The sequence below is a fragment of the Strix uralensis genome, chromosome 1 (genome assembly GCF_047716275.1).
Source record: "Strix uralensis isolate ZFMK-TIS-50842 chromosome 1, bStrUra1, whole genome shotgun sequence".
Classification (NCBI taxonomy): domain Eukaryota; kingdom Metazoa; phylum Chordata; class Aves; order Strigiformes; family Strigidae; genus Strix; species Strix uralensis.
Genome location: NC_133972.1, coordinates 66216370 through 66235623, shown reverse-complemented (window position 1 = coordinate 66235623; position 19254 = coordinate 66216370). Strand labels below are relative to the sequence as shown.

The 19254-nt window shown below is 47.3% G+C and overlaps 3 protein-coding genes across 6 annotated transcripts in view; 1 reads left to right on the top strand and 2 right to left on the bottom strand.

Annotated features, from left to right (window-relative positions):
* The window catches only part of DLEC1 (DLEC1 cilia and flagella associated protein), a 42834-nt gene extending 40599 nt beyond the window's left edge, over positions 1-2235 (top strand). The window contains exon 37 of the mRNA XM_074869451.1: positions 1932-2235. Within this exon, the coding sequence (XP_074725552.1) occupies positions 1932-2055 (124 nt within the window). The 3' untranslated portion in view covers positions 2056-2235. The remainder of the gene's footprint in view (positions 1-1931) is intronic.
* ACAA1 (acetyl-CoA acyltransferase 1) lies at positions 2235-15554 on the bottom strand. The gene is made up of 12 exons (XM_074869501.1): positions 14951-15554; positions 13838-13931; positions 13484-13541; positions 12578-12657; positions 12083-12125; positions 9814-9912; positions 9346-9426; positions 7274-7464; positions 6995-7174; positions 6193-6248; positions 5280-5425; positions 2235-4295 (listed from the first exon to the last, which is right to left on the bottom strand). The coding sequence occupies exons 1-12, from the start codon at positions 15161-15163 to the stop codon at positions 4220-4222; spliced, it is 1317 nt and encodes a 438-aa protein (XP_074725602.1). The 5' UTR covers positions 15164-15554; the 3' UTR covers positions 2235-4219.
* A 360-nt stretch (positions 15555-15914) lies between these two features.
* Positions 15915-19254, bottom strand: part of LOC141943814 (mitogen-activated protein kinase kinase kinase 3-like) — an 84425-nt gene continuing 81085 nt past the window's right edge. For all 4 annotated transcript variants that reach the window (XM_074869475.1, XM_074869468.1, XM_074869480.1 and 1 more), the window contains one exon: positions 15915-18697. In XM_074869475.1, the coding sequence (XP_074725576.1) occupies positions 18469-18697 (229 nt within the window). In that variant the 3' untranslated portion in view covers positions 15915-18468. The remainder of the gene's footprint in view (positions 18698-19254) is intronic.

Here is a 19254-nt window from a genome sequence, read left to right as displayed (position 1 = left end):
CAACCCCACTCTTAAACACCTCCAGGGATGGGGACTCCACCACCTCCCTGGGCAGCCCATTCCAACATCTAACAACCTGTTCTGTAAAGAAATGCTTCCTAATATCCAGTCTAAACCTTCCCTGATGCAACTTGAGGCCATTACTTCTTGTCCTATCGCTTGTTACTTGGTTAAAGAGACTCATCCCAGGTAGTTGTAGAGGGCGATGAGGTCTCCCCTCAGCCTCCTCTTCTCCAGACTAAACACCCCCAGTTCCCTCAGCTGCTCTTTGTACGACATGTGCTCCAGACCCTTCACCAGCTTCGTTGCCCTCCTGATGAAGCAAATAGAACAAAATGTTCTAATGCAGTGATAAAATTTGGTTTACCCTTGCTTAGCCTGGAGCCATGTTTAGTGTTACAGTCATATTGATGTTTGATAAGAAAACAATGTATTTTTGTTGCCTCTAGTCCAAAGGTTTTCTACACAACGAAGATAATGTGAGCTGCAGGCAAATGACAGCAAAGAACAGAAGAGAGCAGATGAAAATTATCTTCTTTGTCCTATAAATGTCTAATATTGTTCTAATTATGGATATCTTATCATAACCTCTGTCAAAGCTAGGAATTAGCTGTGAATGGCAGAGGTAGTGACCCAAACCCTTTCATTTCTTTGCTCTAACTGGGGAGATGCAACTCCTGTAACAAAATTCAGCTTCCACTACAAATTATTTTCTTGGAAGTTATCACTCAGTGGCAGAAAGTTTAAAAGACAGACAGGTCCATGCCAGTATTTCCATGATCTCTGAACGCTGCAGACAAGGAAGTTTCAAGAAGCAAACTATAGGTGACACGAGTTGTTGTACCTGCGATCTCCCTGGAACACGCTGTGAGCTCTCCATCACTGGAGAGACTGAACTCTCAGCAGCAGCTGCTCTAAGCTGTTCCTACTTGGAGCAGCGTTGTCGTGGGCCAGAGACCTCCCCAGGCTTCTTCTGACTGCCTAAATTTTTCTGGAGTGCTTCTGAATATGCCTGAAGCGCTTCTTTTTGTCTGACAGCAGATACGCTCATCAGCATGCCTGAAAGTACCAGAAAGCAAAGATGTTGCTGTATTGCAGCCAGCTGTCTGTTCAGCTCCAGACGAAGAATTCCCAGCACAGCAGAGCTCAGGACCAGCATGGCATTAGTACATAATTACATGCAAGGTGTGAGGTGATTTTAATAATTCGCCTCCCTAAATAAGCGGTCTTCCTGCAGGGGAATTGTGTACAAGAAAGGAAAAATAAAAGTTGTCTGGCAGGACAGGCTCTTGCCTCAGGCCTTTACACCAGCCGTCTCTTAGAGGCAGAGAAGTCCTTCAGATGCACAGTCTCAGGAGTGTTTGGGTAGCATTAGCCTTAGGCAAATTACGCTGCAAGACTTCCACTTAATGCAAAACTATGCTTGCTGTAAGCTTCTTGATGTTCATTTACAACCAGGACTCCACTGACTGCCCCTTGTCTTAGGGGAGTTGACAGAAACTTTTCCGTTTCAAACTCTGTCTGTCACAGGGAGGAGTTTTCACATCAAGGCAGTGCAGGCATTTGCTCCCAAACACTATCCCCCAGCACGCCTTCATTTTATTTATTTAACTAAAATAGAATTTCACAAGAGATTCAAGTTCTTCTTTCAAACGTGAAGTTAATAATCCAATGTCTTCACTTCAGGTACAGACTGGACCACTCTTTTCAAACACCCTGTATGTAGCCGTGGGAGGTGACACTGCAGTGAATGGCTACCCACAGACTTGACACTAATGTTAGAGACCAGTGCTTGTGACCGGGAGCGGTTTATGTCTTAGGGCCTTAGGGCACCATTCTCCCCCTTTTCCTCTGCAAAGTAACAAATCTCATCTTAAAACACAGAATCGCATCTAGCTGTAACTGAACTGTCCTTCTGCTCTGCATTTTAGGAGTGACATTGAATACGAAACTATCGTGACCATTACTGGAACGCTGGGAGAGAAGCCTTGCAAGCTGCAGCTCAGGGGACGAGGAACATATGATGGGAAGTATGAAGACCTGTATTTAATTTAAGCAAGACTATGTGGAACAAATGTCAAGGTAATGGGTCGGATGCAGATGTGCCATCAGTGGAGCCTGTATTTTTGTCTACTTCAGTTGTTTTAATATGGACTGGAATTTTAGCAGAATGAAATTTAAGTTATGAGGAAAAAAAAGCTCATGGTACTTTAAAGAAAACAGTCATAACCTCATTCTGTGCTAGTACTTTTATTACCGTGATAAGCTTACCATTACCCACTGAACCAGGCTCTGCAAAATAATTGGGTTTAAATTGCAAAGCAGCTTTGGTAACAGCTAGGCCAAAACCCTTCCCATATCACAGTATGACTCAAATTACAATTAACGACTGTTCATACCTTAAAAAGTAGCTTTTGTTTTGCCTTATTTGTTTGAGATTAAAATGGACATTGACACATAATAAAAAGCAAGAATTAGTGAATAGGACAGTATTCCCGGCCTGTTTTCTCAGTGCCTTACGTGAAAAGGGGAAGAGCCAACTTTCCCTGGACTCCTTGGAAAATTACCAACCTGCATGTTTCATCATGCTTGGGTACTGAGAATATCCCCTTCAGCTACAGAGGGAGGAACCCTTCTTCCTTTTAATTCTTTCCCCTCACATGGTTCCCATTTACTCACACTTCTCTTTAAATGTTTTTAGTATTACTTTAGCTAAAGGTCACAGAAATTCCCACTTCTGAGCCTGTTAAGTTTTCCACTCCCATCATATAAAAGGTTTTTGTTAAAGGCGGTGTGTGTGGGGAGGAGGGGGCTGCAATCCACACTTGAGGAGAAGAAAAGCACGATAGCTGCCTTCTGCCTAGTTTAAAACAGACTTGCACTAGGACTGAGAACTCCTTTTACACACGGGAACTTCAGTGTGAAAAAAAGGACCCTCAAAGATGCTAATACCTCTCTGCCCTCTCTAAATAATCTAATCTTCTTGCTCTAAAATACAGCATGCGTGACAGCTGGGAGAGTGAAACAGGCTACAGCACAGGAATGTGAGAACATCAAATAGCACTAACCAATCCTGACCTTCAACTAACAAGCATCACAAAAAGAAAACAAATATATTCCAAGAACCCAATTGTATTGCTGAGTGCAAAAACAAGAGTCAGGACAAAGAACCTCAGTCTGTGTTACAAATTTAAACTTTTCTAACATGTCAAAGATCACGAGTACATTTCTTTTTCAAGCCGTTAGCTCTCAGTTTCAGTAATCTTTCTGCTCCTAAGAGAGAGAACAGATAAGGGAGAACCTTACAAGATGAAATACACATTTGTATTAGTGCATAGAAGTACTGAGGTGTCACTGATGGTCAGGTAGTGCCTGCAGTAAGAGTAATGCTGAAACATGTTTTGCGTTAGCTAAGTAAATATTATTAAGCATAAGCTTGTCCTCTAAGTTGGAGTCACACAAGCTGATAACTAGAAACGTGCTGTAAAAGATGGAACGTCCACCTTCAAATCCCTGGCTCCTGGCAATTCAGCAGAACAGTTCTATTCAGGCACCTCCTGTGTAAGTTACATTCTCGTCCTTCCATCTTCCCCCGCTGGAGGCATCAGAGCAGCCTGGTTAAAAGTAGAAAGCTACAGCACATCCCCCAGCACAGCGACAATTTAAGATATAGCCAATTTATGACGAGGATAGGACAGGCACAGTTGTGAAGGAAATGATGTCAAGTCTTTGCACTGCTTTCAAAACAAGCTGTTCTAGACTTCTTGAAAGATGGTGAAATCTTTCAAGAAAACCCTGGAAAGGCCTTTTCATGTGCACTGATGTTTTTGTTCTGAGCAACCCTTTTAGACAATTTGTCATATAAAAACACTGTACCATGAGCTACTTCTCTCTGATAATATTCACAGAATAAAGGGATTGATTAAACTAGAAACATTCATTCATAATCACCACACAAGGGCCTGTAGTTGAACTTCAGCTGAACTGATTTCTCTTCTCATGTCAGGATGCTTTTTAACTCTGAAGCAAATACCAGTTTTGTATTTTCCCAACTGCTTAGTAGATCTGTATGATTTACTCTGCTTCACAATTTGTGCCTAAAATTTGTAGATCTAGTAGCGAATCCCTGAATCCAATTGATTTCACAGTGCAAATCATTTGCTGTTACTAGAGAAGGCTGAGAATTAGCTGTTGTGTGGTTTCGTCAGTGCACTGAAGTTTAGTTCCCTGGGTACTCAAATACTGCCGCAGCGCCCATGCCAGTTCCAATGCACATTGACACAACACCGTAGGCTCTGAAACAAAAAAAACACATGGAATTAAGAAAAAGACAGACCAGGTTTAGATCATCTGGCACAACAAAGAGTACCATAAATTTGAGCTACCCACTGCTTTCCTGTGTCACCAAGAGATTCTGACTCCAGAGCAGGTCCTGGTGCCCTGGAGTTCTTGCGGGGTGGTGTTTGCAGAGCACTGGGACACACGTTTCTCTCTGCCTGCTTTGTGGAGAGGAGCAGTGCGCCAGAAGCAAGCTCCTTAGCCACCGGCCTCGGCCACGCCAGCAGCAGGGTCAAGCTAGAACTGCTCTGATTCAGATGGGTTGAGGATGAAACTTCCTTTCCTGCCTCCTGCCACTGCCCTTCACATGACTTTGCCATGTAAAAGTTCAAGGCAAATTTGAATAGTCAGATGACATGCAGTAGGATTTGTAGAAAAAGAGCAGAAAGCCTGATTTCAGAGTGAGTTCTTCCACTTCAGTTTGAGGTGGTTTAGAGTTTTTGCCTGATTGGCTTGGTATTTAACAGCTTCCCATCACTGTTACCCTCCCCTCTGGGCCAGGGCACAGCTCGTCCTGGGGTGCAAGTCCAGTGATGTTGTTATGTGCCAGCCCCGACGGGAGCAGTGGCAGAACCAGCCAGCTGCAGCTACGGGGTTTCTTCCATACGTCAGGAAGAGCCCGAGTGCTGAGCAGAGACCAAACCCTCGCAAAGCTGGATGCAGCCCAGCCCTGCAGAGCTCCCACCACGGACACGCTGCTCTAACGCTGCGCGCGGGAGGCGTCTACCCCGGGGCCCTGCACCACCAGGGACCAGCAGGGACTCTGTGTTCATGGGCAGCGAGACACTGCACAGCCCTCCCCGCAGAGAGCCACGGGGAATTCACACACAAAGCTATCGAAGGGATGGAGAAAGCTTCACCCAAACTGATGGTTACTTCCGCGCCTACGTTACTTACACACGCGTAAGGCATGGAGGCTAATACTGTTCCTCAGTGCTCACCTTCTCCCTCTGCGCTTCAATTCATTGAGCAAAGTCACCACTTGACGAGCACCAGTGCAGCCCAGTGGGTGTCCAAGTGCTATCGCTCCTCCCAGGGGGTTGACCTTCTCCATGGGAATGCCCAGCTTTTCAACACAGTACACAGCCTAGAAAGACAGAGGGAATGGGTTCATGGAGATGCTCTCGCCTCCATTAGTTCTCAGCTCTCCTGCAGTGGAGAGCTAAGAGGACTGCAGGGGAGGCTGGTGATCTCGTCTGTATATGAAGAGGGACAGCAAACCATCCCAGGCAGCTCTAGGGACTTCAAAAGATTTGTGCTTAAAATGAATTTAGCTCAAGCTATGTTTGTTATTACACAAACTCCGCATCGTTGTGTCAGCTCTCTTAAGGCGTTAGGTGGTTAGTACTTGGGGGCCTGACTCCAGTTAGACCACCTTTCCCAGGGGAAAGGGGTGGAACTACTTTACAAATCCCAAGCACACAGAAGAGCGCTAAGCCTGTCAACTTCATCTCAAACTGAGCCCATGTACTTTCTGACAGGCATGTCAGAGATTTGTGGGAGACACGGCAGTGAAGTTTCTACTTTTCATGAAGGACTGCCAACACACTCACACTGATACCACCCAGTAACAAATTACAGCCCTTGTGAAACAGATTTTGCAAGTTGGTACGAGGATACGATAGTAAAGATTACATTCAGTGGACACATTTTTCCATTGTTTTAAATATTAAGCTGTATAAGCAATGCCCTGCTTATTTTTGTTTGAAGGAAAGGGAATACAGTCTGCACATGTTATTAACATTTGTCTGAAGATGTAACATGTGGAACAAGTTCAAATCTTAATTTGGAGACCAATCTGAAATATACTCGGCTACTGAGCAATGTAGCAACTCAGACAGGATGTTCACTCACCTGGCTTGCAAAGGCTTCATTAATTTCATATATATCAATGTCATTCAGAGTCAGACCTACGGTTCAGGAAAATCAGGATTTAGGAGATATTTTTGCCTTATGACTATATCAAAGAATAATTCACTCACAGCCTCCCTTTGTGAATTCCAGTTCTACTCCACTAATGACAAAAAGAGGGTGACTTTGGATCCATGTGGGGAGTCTATACTTGTACACATGTTTACGTACAACGTCTAAAGACTGCAAAAAGCCACAGTTTGTGGTATTGTGTCACTGAGTTTGACAATTTTCCTTAGATCAAATGTGATTTCTTTGCAGAGAGATCAAAGATTGAAGGGTATTTCAAGACTGAAAGGCAAAACTATAGGTGAGCACACAACCATAGCAATGACAAATGGACACAACAGTAATCATCAGCTATAAAAGCCATTTAACCTGATGAGTGTGATAAAAACCCCAAGAAAAGCCTGTTCCGCTGGTCAGATACCAGAATTGTAAAGAAAAAAACCTAAAACCCAAACACAAAACCCACATGCTCCTCATATTAAGGAAAACAGCACCAAACGAACACGGAATCACTTGCCACGTGTGAACTGCTGAGACTGTGCAGGGATTTAATCCTGAGCTTCTCAACGGTGAGTGAATAACAATTTATACACGAGTACAAGTGAAGAGCATTACAATAATCCCGGCTGGGATCTCTTTAAGGATTTGAATTTAAGTTCACTGTTCCTATGGCTGATAGCCGCACACGCTAAATTTCAGTCCACAGAGTCTGATTTGCCTTGTGCCAAGTTCTTACCCGCCTTCTCCACAGCTACAGGGATTGCGTAGGCGGGTCCTATGCCCATGAGGTCGGGTGGGACTCCAACCACAGCAAAGGACCTAAGCACCCCCAGGACTGGGAGTCCCAGCTGCGCTGCTTTTGAGCGTTTTGCCAGGAGAACAGCAGCTGCTCCATCACTGACCTGGCTGGCATTACCTGTCAGAAGAGATCTATTAACACCTTTTTTGTCTAAGCACATTCTGTTACAAGGCAGGTAAACTGCAGGAACAACACAAATATAACAAGAGAGCTGACCTGCTGTAGTGCTACCATCCTCTTTGAAGGCAGGCTTCAGCTTTGCCAAGCCTTCCAGGGTCGTGGAGGGCCTAATCCCTTCATCTTGGTGCACGGTGATTGTTTTTTGGTTGCCCTGATTATCTAGAACAGTGGTCTTCACTGGAACAATCTCTGTTTTAAACAGCCCCATCTGCTGAGCTTTTGCTGCTCTGTTAAAGAAGAGCATGAAAGGTTAAAATATTCTGGAGGTGAATTGCAAGAGAACTAATGGCAAGGAAACCAGTTAGTAAGGGAATGAACTAAGGTGCGACTTGGTACACACGTACATCATCGCTGAGCAGTGGACAAGATGACAGATGAATACTTATTTCCATTCATGAGAAGACAAACTTCTTAACTCTATGTTACGGGAAATATATCACTAACATTATGGGCATTCTCCCCAAACCTGGGTCACAGGATCACACACTTTGGAGCAAGATCCCCGTTCTGTTCCCATCAACACATTTGTGACTGACTGACCACCACCAGCCCACAGCACGAAGCTGTACTTGTCCAGTGGTACAGCCACATCACAACTGCAAGAAACTAAATGAATCCTAGTGTTCAAACATCAATTCTTAGTTTTGCAGTACAACAGGGGAAAGGAGCTAAGCCTCCACATAATGCTAGTAATTTCTGACAAGTTAGGGAACAGCTAAAGTTTCACTCATTCCTGGTTTTGTCCTACTAAAGACAAGTTGAGCTTTAGACCACAGGCTTCAGGTATAATCTTGTGGTGTTTAAATGTAATCTTTCAACCCAAAGTTACTGCAAAGTATGTTGCACAGTTCACCGTGACTACCTAGAAGGGTATCACTTAATTTAGCAGTAAAGGTGCAGCGAAGATTGGGTCTGATCCCTGAGACAGCAGTAGGGAACAACTGACACGACCACACTGATCTAAGTAGGCAGAATGAAAATAGCTAAATTAGAATTAGCTCAGGGCACGTAGTTTTAATCTTTCCTATCAACAATGTATTTTAGAAGCCTCCACAGTAGAGCTGATTTAGAAGATTCACCTTCCAGCAGCAGAGCACCCTTTACAGGGAATACGACTTGGAGACTGAAAGCTTGTTTTACCCCCTCACCATTTTACACTTTTACTAATGAAATGAAAATATTTAATACTCCCAGGTAAGCAAGAGTTAGTGCTGAAGGACAGATCAGTAACTCTGCAGACATCCTGAGACCGAGGCCAGAAAATCACCCCCTTCCTCATGCGAGAGGCGAGGATCGTGTTCACATACCCTTTTGCGTTATCAGTTCGGTGTCAGTGAGAAAGGCTGGCATGCCAAGTTCCCTAAGAAGCAGGGCCAGAATTTAAAGGTTAACTGGCCGGGGCAGTGGCTTCCTGTATTAGATAAATAATTGGACCGGGGTGATGCTTAAACAGAGCTCTGAAAGTCAGTTTAACTCTTTGATGGCAGCAACTTTAACGTATCACCTGCCACTGGACTGCCAGTGCAGCCCCATGGATTCCGGGGTCAGCTGACTTTGGCAGCAACTCAACCTAAGAGGAAGGTTATTAGAGTTAGGATTGAACTCACTTGGAGCCAAACACCTGCAGCCAAGACAAGGCACTCTTCTCACAGGCTCGGCAGTTCTCTAGAAACAGCTACATGTAAATACTGCCTCTTAGGAAAGATTTGTTCTGCTGCCACTCCCGCGTTCAGTTTCAAACGATACTGAGCCAAAGCCACTATGAAAACACCACACCATGCACTCGTTTCAGAAACCTCTCAGAGACCATTGTATCCTTTCGATGCTGAAGAACACAGGGGCGCTCGCTGCTCAAGGCTCGCGCGCCTGGTGATACGTGCACTAGATCAGTCCCCAGTCCAGCTCTGGACTCGGGTTTCCTTACCACACAGCCCAGACACGCACCGCTCTTCGCTCTGACCACCTCAAGCTTCTTTACTCACTATTAAGGTTTGGAAGGCAGCACGAAGGCTGCACTTAACCACTCTTGGGAAGTAGCAGTGCATTTTCTATCTGTATTTATTCCTTAACTTAAAGGTTAAAAAAATATATACAAAAACCACATTTACTTTTGTTGGGAAGCCAAGGCAAAGGCATCTTGCTTCTTTCGGGAAACTCCAAACTTCTCTGCCACATTTTCTGAGGTTATTCTGGGGAAAACAGAAATCACAGAATTAATCCAACAACACAGCTAATGGAGCTGGAGTTGGCAACACAAGGTTTGAGCAGTGGCTTCAGTCTCAAAGCTAACTGCTGCCTTCTCGATCTAGAATGGCTTGGCAGAAGCAGATCCTGAACCAAATCACGAACCAAAGCAAGGTTCAAATCCCTCCCTCAAGTTTTTGCTCATTAAGCTCAAGACATAAGACAAGGAAACCTTTCATCAGTCGCTGATTTCACACAATTAATTTTCTACCACAAGCAAGGAGGATGCCAACACATACACATCCAAGCTCACTGCATTCAGGTTGATTTGAGGTCACTGAGGAGACAGACCATCTAGAAAAGCCTTAAACTTTGGAAAGGGAAACACTTACCCCATAGGAATAAGGCAATCTCGAGCTTTACTGTTTTCCATCAAACTGGAGCTGATATCACCAGGGTTATTTGCACTTCTGAGGGACATCGTTTCCACACTAAACACAGGAAAAATTTGAATTTGCAACCAGTGCCTTCATACTACATTTGTGATAATTGCTCCATTGAGACTGATGGAAACTCAGCATCTTGACAACACGCCTTCCTATCACCAGCTAGTAACTACGAACTGGCTGAGGCAGTTCTGCAATCATCAATATAAGAACTACCATGAAATGAAAACTGATTTCTAGATTAAATTGGTCCTTGTTTCACTAAGAACAGGATACCAACGTCAACAGTTCATTTCTTGGGTTTCCACAGCTAGGAAGGAATTACTAATGATTCTGGCACTTTTGTCCCCAAACATAACAAGAAACCTAAGGTCCTAGGACTGGAGTTTCCAGCAGGATTGTCAACATCCATAAAAATGTCACTTACAGCTTAAGAACAGGAAGAAAAGCATTAAGCAAACCATGACAAAGAGACTTCAGTGAGTTACGCCATTTGTATTTCACAACAGAAAGAATTTAAGACATGGATCCCAGAGGCTGCAGTCTTTGACCTACAAATGAGTTAACAGATTAAAGATATCCAAATTTACTGCAGAAATACACAGCCACCACTTAAGACTAGTGAGCTTTTGTAAAGTCAGCCTAAACCATGAAGCCTACGATGGGAAGAGGGTTTGAATTCTACTCTGCACCACACAAATACACTCATGAAAAGTAAGTAACACAGAAACTATTGCTGGAAAACGCAAGACAAGCAGAAAATAAGGTTTTTTACCAGGCTTATAGTTTAAATTCCTGATAGCACTTACTAACTCTAACACGGGATGCTACATTACTTGACTTCAGCTGCATCTACTCCCTGAAGGAAGGTATAGAATCAGGTTTTAAGTAAGAGCAAACCACAGCTACTGCGTTTTGTGTTGTCATTCAGTACCTCTCCGCCTACGGAGTGGGAGATTCCACTCAGGGGCAGAGCATGACTTGGGATAAACCCAAGTCACAAAAACTATTTGTAACTTATGGATTTTAAGTCTTCATGGAGGACCCTGCAGAGTAGAGGCCAGAAAACTTCCCACTATGAAACCCAGTGGTTTGCACACCCAAAGGTGCAAAGGCTGGATGCCAAACCCTTTGAGCCTTTCAGTACCATTAAGCGTATCATTCTGGTGGACACGGCCAAGCAACTCTTGAAACGAGTGTTTTAAAGGGAACGAGTGAAAAGCACCACGTGTTCAAGCACAAGCATTCCCCGTGAACACCAAGTGCTCTGCCTCCATCTGAAGAACATGCCTGTCTTGCTGAGCTGTTTCTTTCACAGCAGTCTAAAGAAGGGAAGGGCGTTCTCAACATCAGCTCTTGCTCAACCAGGTACACGCAGGTGTTGAGAAGCTGTAAATATAAACATTTTCCGAAGGACTACCACATGACTGTGTATAGTAATAAGTCAAGAAAGACTTAAGAGTTACCAAGGTATAGAGAAACCCAACATTTTTGACTCAGGATTACTGAATACTTTGTTTTAATTCATTTTTCTGAAGTGAACGTGTATGTGGTCACTAGTATTTCTCCAAAGCCAACCTAACATTTACATAACCCTCTAAAAAAATAAATGCTTCTTATGACATTAGGGCTGAAGCAAAGAACAGCATGCCTGTCCATTGCAGAACATCTGTAAGTCTGTAGAACAGTTATTAGCATGGGTAAGATATTAATTTCTTTATCCAAGATAGCTGCTAGTCTTCTAAGACACTAGTTAACTGGAGATTAGTTATAAAGCTAATTATGGCAGGCTGTCAGAGCTCTGCACACAAGTGGCATCCTACAGCAGGGCCAGAGGACCCTAATAAAACAGGCTTTTTGCTTGCTTGTAAGAGATACTCAGCCTCTTATTGCAACCCCAGCAGACATGTCACCAAGACCAAAACTTCCAGGGGAATTAAAGGACTTTCAAGCACCCTCTCTCAGACCCTTTAAGATGATGCAATTTTCTGCAAAAGTACTCAGCAGCTTCTGGAAATACACAAATTGCATTCCACCACTTAAATTTAGGTCCTAATTTTATTCACTCATTTGTCAAATGAGGACAGCATCTATTTCCTTGAGGGGAACAGAGCTGGTTGGAAGGGATTTCTAATTCCTCACACAGAACTATTGCAGAGGGACAGGGTGCTACCTTCAGGAAGCCTAAGCAAGTACCATAGAAAGACTTTCTTACCCACAGGCCAAGCCAATGTCATAGGATCCATTTCGGATGCCACCTGTAACAGCAGTGCATAAACACTCTTACTATCATTAGGAGCAAAAGCACTTCCATTCCAGCTGCAGTTTCATGCACACCTGAGGCACATACCACAGCCAAATGGGGCAATCCCTCTGCCCTACAGCCTGCCAGAACGTAAGCCAGGTCAAGGAGCTGATGAAGACCAACCGTGACCTGACACACAACCAGAGAGGACAGGAGCGACCCTTCTAGAAGGTGCCTGATGTGGAAGTGATGGTAGAACTCATCCCCAGAAAACCAAGTTACTTCTCTAGGGGTAAACTCGGCCACTGGAGGATATAAAAGCATTCAGCCAACAACACACTGAAAGTTCCTAACAGCAGAAAACATTATCACTTTTTTACTGCTCAGAGAGATTTGAGGACAGGAGAAACAAGCACTTGGGGCAGGCCAGGCATTGACTCCAATCCAAGTGCCCCTAACACTTACCAGCTATATTGATAATGGCCTGTAGCCCAGAGGAGCACTGCCGGTTCACACTCGAGCACGGCACCGACTCTGGAATACCACTAGAAAATAAGACAGCGTTGGCACAGACTCAGTGACAAATACCACACAACAAACCAAACCTCTAATGAAAGCATTAAGCCACTTGGTTAAACTTTAACCCTCAAGTTCAAGACAGATCCCTTTATACATTTGTTGACCTATTTAGTCCTGCACCAAGAGAAAGCAAAGTTCATAGATAATTTCCACACTTGATTTGCAAGCGGCTCTGAGTGCTGTTTCCCCACAGGTACAGGTCCTCCGTAACCAGGGCCCTCTCATCTGCCTAGTTCCTGAGGTCTAATCAGGGCCAGAAATACTGACAAGCTCTGCAACATTCGTCATTACTGGGGGCCTGTGGCTGCACCTCTCCAAAGTGGCGGTTGTATGCTGATTTACACAGGCAAACATCACTCGGCAATAGACACTGGCTGAACTATCTGGAAGCTGGAATCCAGCTCAGTATGAGCCATCAACCACCAACTCCACAAAATGAACAGAAAGCCTTGAGACAACTCCATGGTTTTGGGACCATGCAGAGCCGAGAGAAGCACAGCCTTGCAGGACGGAGAAGCAGCAGGTGCAGCTGGGAGCCCACAAAACAAGATCTCTCGTTCAGAGGCTCAACACAGGCAGCACAAATGGATTAAACAGCCTCACCTCTGCCTCCCTGTCCCTTTGCCATCAGTGTTCTCCAAACACTCGATCAAAGTCTAATTTCTAGGCAAAAGGTGATTTGCTGTAACTTCCTGGGAGCGCATGAGCCTCATCACAACCTCTGACTCAGTGCTGCTCTGTAGCCAAGGCCCGAGAAGGAGAGGAAGAACCTCGATCTGGTTGAAAGTTTACCTTAGAAACTGTGCAACTCTTGCAATCAAAGCACCAGCTCCAGGCTGCAGCACGTTTCCTGAGTGCAAAGATACGATTCCAGTCAAACGGTTGCATTTTCCTCGCTATCTGCCACAGGCACCGAAGGGACGTTAACATCACTGCAGCTTGATATCATCCAGCACCCAGATCAGAGCCCCGCCACGTGACAGAACAGTCGTGAAGGACGCACTGATTTCATAAACCTAACGCTACGCACTAACCCCTTCCAACCCCACGATACTTGCAAGTGTCCCATGGGATACCAGGAGCAACCTGCCCCAGACAGCTATCCAGACCAGGAGTTTCAAGTCCGGACAGAGGTTGTTCACTCACCCACACAGATGTCTCCCAGGGCCTCAGGACGAAGATTGACATCTTGAAGGACAGCCGTCATAACGGCAGACAGCAGTTCATCGGGTGTAGTATCCTAAAAGCACAGGGGAGTAGCACTACTCAGTGAACACCAGTAACTGCCCTGTCACCAGTTCACCCTCAGAGGGCTAGTGTGCGATGCTCAGGCAGCTTTACTCCACCTCTCAGCTCTCGATGGTTGTCGTTTTTTTTTACAAAAGCATTATTACTCTGCACGGTCTTACCCCAGGTACCTCTCGAGCGCTATAACACACTGCGCTCTTACCTAGCTCGGTTTCATATGAGCACACTTTGTAGGGCCTTCAAAACAAAACAACTACAGTGAGTTGTATGACAAGACTTAGCAAGTGGAGTCCCTCCATTTGTGAAAGAAACAAGGTTGACCCCTCAGCTGGTGGGAAGCACCACCAGCACAAGGAGACCTATTTTGAAGGATGACAAGCAATGATCCTGGCACCACGTTCGTGCCTCAGTCAGAACCCCACGGCTCTGCGATTGCCACCCAGTGAGAAAAAGGCCACTCCAGGAGAAGGGTGGCACGTCCACGCCAAGGAGTGAGCTGGGCAGGCGAGGGAGATGCTGCTTTTCTGAGCGGTTGCTCTGTTCGACCACAGCACCTAACAGCAGCGTGGTAGAGACCTACCCCAGGCTTTATGGGGAGCTGGGAAACTTGTCGGTGCATTGCCTGGCTTTTTTGGGGGATGCCAGTGGTCCTGCCGCACCTGGGCCATGCACCCCCTGACATCAAAACCATCAGAAAATGTCTTTTAGACCGTTTATAAAGCAGAGCCCCGCTCCTCGGCTGTGGCTGGGGAGGCAGCGAGCAGGCCCAGCACCCGGGTGCGTGTGGAGGGGAGGCAAGCGGGGGGGGTCCCCAACTGCCCGTGGGGGTGCTCAGCAGCTGGGGGGGCCTCAATGCCTGGGGGAGGGGGGGGGAGCCCGACCCAGCACCCTCGGGGGGGGGTCTGCAAGCGGCGGGGAGCGGGCCGCCCAGCCGCAGAGGGGGGAGGCGGGCAGGGCGGCCGCAGTGTCGCCGGGAGGGGGGCAGGCGGGCAGGGCCTCCCCGGGCCGTACCTTGAAGCCGCCGCGCTTGGCGCGGCCGATGGCGGTCCTCCGCCCGTGCACCACCACCACATCGTCGGGGCTGGCGGCCCGCGGCGAGACGCCGGCGCGGCTCCCGCAGGGCGCGGCCCGCACCCCGGCCCCGGGCCCCGGGGGGGAACCGGCGAGGTGCCCCAGCACCAGCTGCGCCCGCCGCAGCGCCCCGCCGCCCGGCCCCGCCGCCATCTTGTCACCGCCACCGCCTCCGGCGCGGGCGGGCGCAGCCCGTCACTGGCGTGGCCCTGCCCCCCGCCTCAGCCGGGCTGTGGGCGCCACAGAGGGAGGGAGCAACGAAAATTAAACTAAAAACGTAAAAGAAACTAACAACCCCCCCCACCAACTGCTAATAAATAAATATTAAAATAAACAAGTAAATAAAAAATAATTTGATAAAGGAAAATAAACAAAAAATTAAACCAGAAACGTAAAAAAGAAGAAAAAAAAGAGAAAGGAGGGGGCAAAAAAAGGGGGTGAAAGGTGAGGAAAGAAGAAATAGAAATAACGAAAAATAAAAAAGAAAAATAAAAGAAATTTTAAAATAAAAATAATTAAATAGTTTTTTAAAAATATAAAGCCATGTGCGTTTGGAGCATTTGAACAAAGTGGGACACCAGGGCAAAGGGACACGCAGGGCTGTAGGGTCTGAGAACTGCACAGGCTTGTTATTTCGAGTGAACCCCCCGAACTATCAGCTCCATCCCTGCCTTGTCACCCACCCCGGCCCCGCTGCCACCCGGGGCGGTCACACCAGGAGGCACCGTGTGCCCATCACCGCTCCTTGCACAGCCGCTGCCAGCTGGGATGTGTCCTACTGGGAAGGGACTATACTGGTGTGCAGGGGACAGGCGATGTCCCACTCCAGCCTTCCCCCCAGAGAAAATAATTTCTCGATGGATACATGACGATGCGGCGCGCAAGGGAAAGCCACCAAGCCCACTACAGGCAAAATAAAATAAAATTTAAAAAAAAAACCCGACCAACAAACAAAAAACAACTTTACATGGCATAATATTACATTCTCTTTTCCTAGTTTCATTCTGTACATCGGAACACTGCAAGGGTTTTAAAAAATAAAAAGGCAAAGGCACCTGAGGAGTGAGTCGCACACGCACACGTGCACACACACGTATGCACACACACACACACACACACACAAGCCACATCCATCCACAGGAGGATTTAGGTGGTTTGAGGGCCCTGGGAGTGTGTTGGGGCAGCCCCAGCCCAGGGGGACCAGAAATCCTGGTTTGCTCTCAAGGCTTTGGAAAGAAGAAAAACACTCACCCACCACTGAAGGGCTGAGAAAATCAAAACCAAACAGATTCAATGAAAGAGGAGAAACAGCTTAAAAATGTGGGTCTTTTTTTTTTTTTTTTAGCTTTGGTAAAAACACACTTTGTTACCCTCTTCTGACAAAACCCTTCCCAGCCAACACTGATTTTTTTTTTCTTGTATTTTTTTCCATCCATCCCACATGACTGAACAGACTGATGGATTTGGTCCTATTCACAGAATAAAATTCTTCATTCACCCTTGGAGAAAGGAGACGACTTCAGGTCCCCTCCCAGAGGAGAGCTGCCCATCACTGCCATGGGCAACTGGCACAAACCCCTGGTGCTGCCCTGTCGCAGCCCCAGAGCTTCACTGGAGCCCAACCTGGGTAATAACTGGCCTCTGCAGCTTTGCAGGCAAATTTCTAAGGAATAGTGTCGCCCTGACACTACCAGTGTTGTGGGTTTTTTTTAAACCAAAATAACTCCAATTTTTGCTTCTCTTTCAGAGCTGCGGACAAGGAAATGCTCCCACTGCCACACCAGCAGTGCAAAGTCTTGATCTCTTCCACGTGACAGAATTTGAGGATGTGTGAAGTCACACAAACAACCAATTTTTCAATTTCCTCTTCAGTCCAAGCAACATTTTTTACTTTCAATTAAAAACAATATTAAAATAAACTGGTGTTTGACACACTGGCCTGAACATAGCAACCTCCCAGTAACTGCGTATTTAAAGTCTTTGCTGAGCCAGGTAGAAATAGCTAATGCAGCAGGGAAGGGGCAGGTGGGATGGTGCAAATTTGTCCAAAATAACCAAGATCTGATTAATTCATTAGCTTCCAGGGATTCGGTGCATGCTCTGTGCCCAGGTTTTCCAGCAGGGTAGTGCTGGTCAAAGAGGCTGTAGCCCAGTTCAGCTTTCATCTGGCCCATTTCCTCCTACAACTTGAAATATACTGCGGGAAGAAATCTGCCTCCAGCTGCCCTCGACTGACACAGCTCTGCTCTCCTGGTCTGAAGCTTCACGGTCCTGCAGCTGCTCCCTTGGGCACCACCGTGAAGGTGATGTCCCCCTTCCCTGCACCCAGGGCTGGTCCCAGAAGGCATGGAGGAGAATGCACCCAGCCTTTGGCAGCCCAGATCTGCAGGTGTCAGTCCTCTCTGCCTAATTTTAGGCACCCATGTGGGTTTTACAGGGACTCACTGGGCTCTTCCTGCAGCTCTGCTTCCAAAACACGTTGGCATCCCTCCAGCCCCAGCGTAGCAGCACAGGCACGGGTTAGCAGGGCTGCGGCCATGAGCAGAGAGCTGCCCTCACCAAGATCCCACCTCAACCCTGATGGTTCCCAGCATGAACTGGCTGGTGCTCAGCCCTGCCCACTGCAGGCATCGACAGCATTTAAACATCCCTCCATACAGCCCATGGCAGAGGTCCCAGGTATCCATCCATGGGTGTACCCCGCAGAGACCTCCTACACCCCGAAAAGACCCCTTCTTCCAAGACTTGCTCACACACACATGCACACACGCACATGCACAAAGGCAAAGTCAACACGGCCGCTGCATCATCACACCCGACTCCATGCTTTGTGCTGAGTCGAGCATCACTCCTTGATTGTAACCGCTTAAGGCACAGAACAGTATTAAATGCCGCCCCACTGGAGACGCCGGCTGGTCCCATGACCTCCAGGAGGGTTCGGTCCCCTTGTGAACGGGGATGCTTGGGTCCCCCCGACTCTGTAGTCTGAGGATGATCTCCTCCGGCTTGGCTGAAGTCCCTGTCTGTTCCTCTGCAAAAGGTGGTGATCGCCACTGAGCATCTTATTCCTCCACTGGTCCCAGGGACGCTGCCAGTGTCACTGTCGTGCTGGGGGGAGGACAGATCCCATTTGCTGCGCTTTTCCCAAGAGATAAGTAACACGGCGAGGGGGGACGACCCCAGTATTGCTGGCGGCAAGGAGGTTACTTGGTCCAAGGCTAGCACCCGCACAGTCCAGGAAATCCCTCGCTCCGAATTCCCGGTGCCAACAGTCCTGAGCGCAGCTTGGAAATCCAACAACGTGGCGGGTGCCGAGCCAGCAATGAGCAAGAAGGGACCTGCGGGGGCCACTGCCAGGACGGCCCAGGGCAGAGGTCTGAACCGCAGAGCGCAAAAGGCCGCGGGTCTGGCGGCCGCCCCCCTCCCACCGGCGTTTCCCCATCCCCGCTGCCAGGGGCTCAGAGCCCGCAGTTGACGAAGGGGTGCCTCAGCAGATCTTCAGCCGTTGGCCTCCGCTTCTCCTCCACGAAGATCTGCTTGAGGAAGTTGCGGCAGGAGTTCGAGACGCCATCGGGGAGCTGGGGGTTGGTCGGCTGGGTGGCAATTTTAAAAATAGCCGCCATGGCTTCAAACTCTGCCCATGGCGGCTTCTCCGTTAACATCTCCACCACGGTGCAGGCCACGCTCCTGCAACAATGCCAAGCACACAGGGGTGAGACAGCGGGTAAGGGACCGGGGTGGTGGCTGTGCATTTGAAGTCTAATCGACTCTAGGATTGTGCCTGCCTGAAACGGACTGCACAGGAAGCAAACCCGCATCAGAGATGGGCGCACGTCTCTGGTGCACATGGCCCCCTGAAGCTCACTGTTTACACAGGTCCTTGGCACTGGGCTCTCCACCCCACTAGCGGAAGTGAACTTGCAAGCCTTGCCCTAAAGCTGGTGGCTTTTCTGCCTACATTATCTGTCAGATATTAAGTTTCATAAAAGTGTGAGAGAGCTTATCGGAGCATTCCCTGAAGGGAAACACAGGTACAAGTTTAGACACCACAGTTTCAGCAATAGCACATAGTTCCCCAGGAAGCTGAGCCAGAATGAAACACGTTTGCCTACATCGAACTTCATCTCCAATGTGCACCCGAGGAGGAGCAAGTCAGATGAGCAGCAAAGAGCCTAAGAGGTTTCTCTGTGCTTGTTGAGGAGTCCTTGTCTCAGCAGGGACTCCCTCTGCCATCTCCATTCATC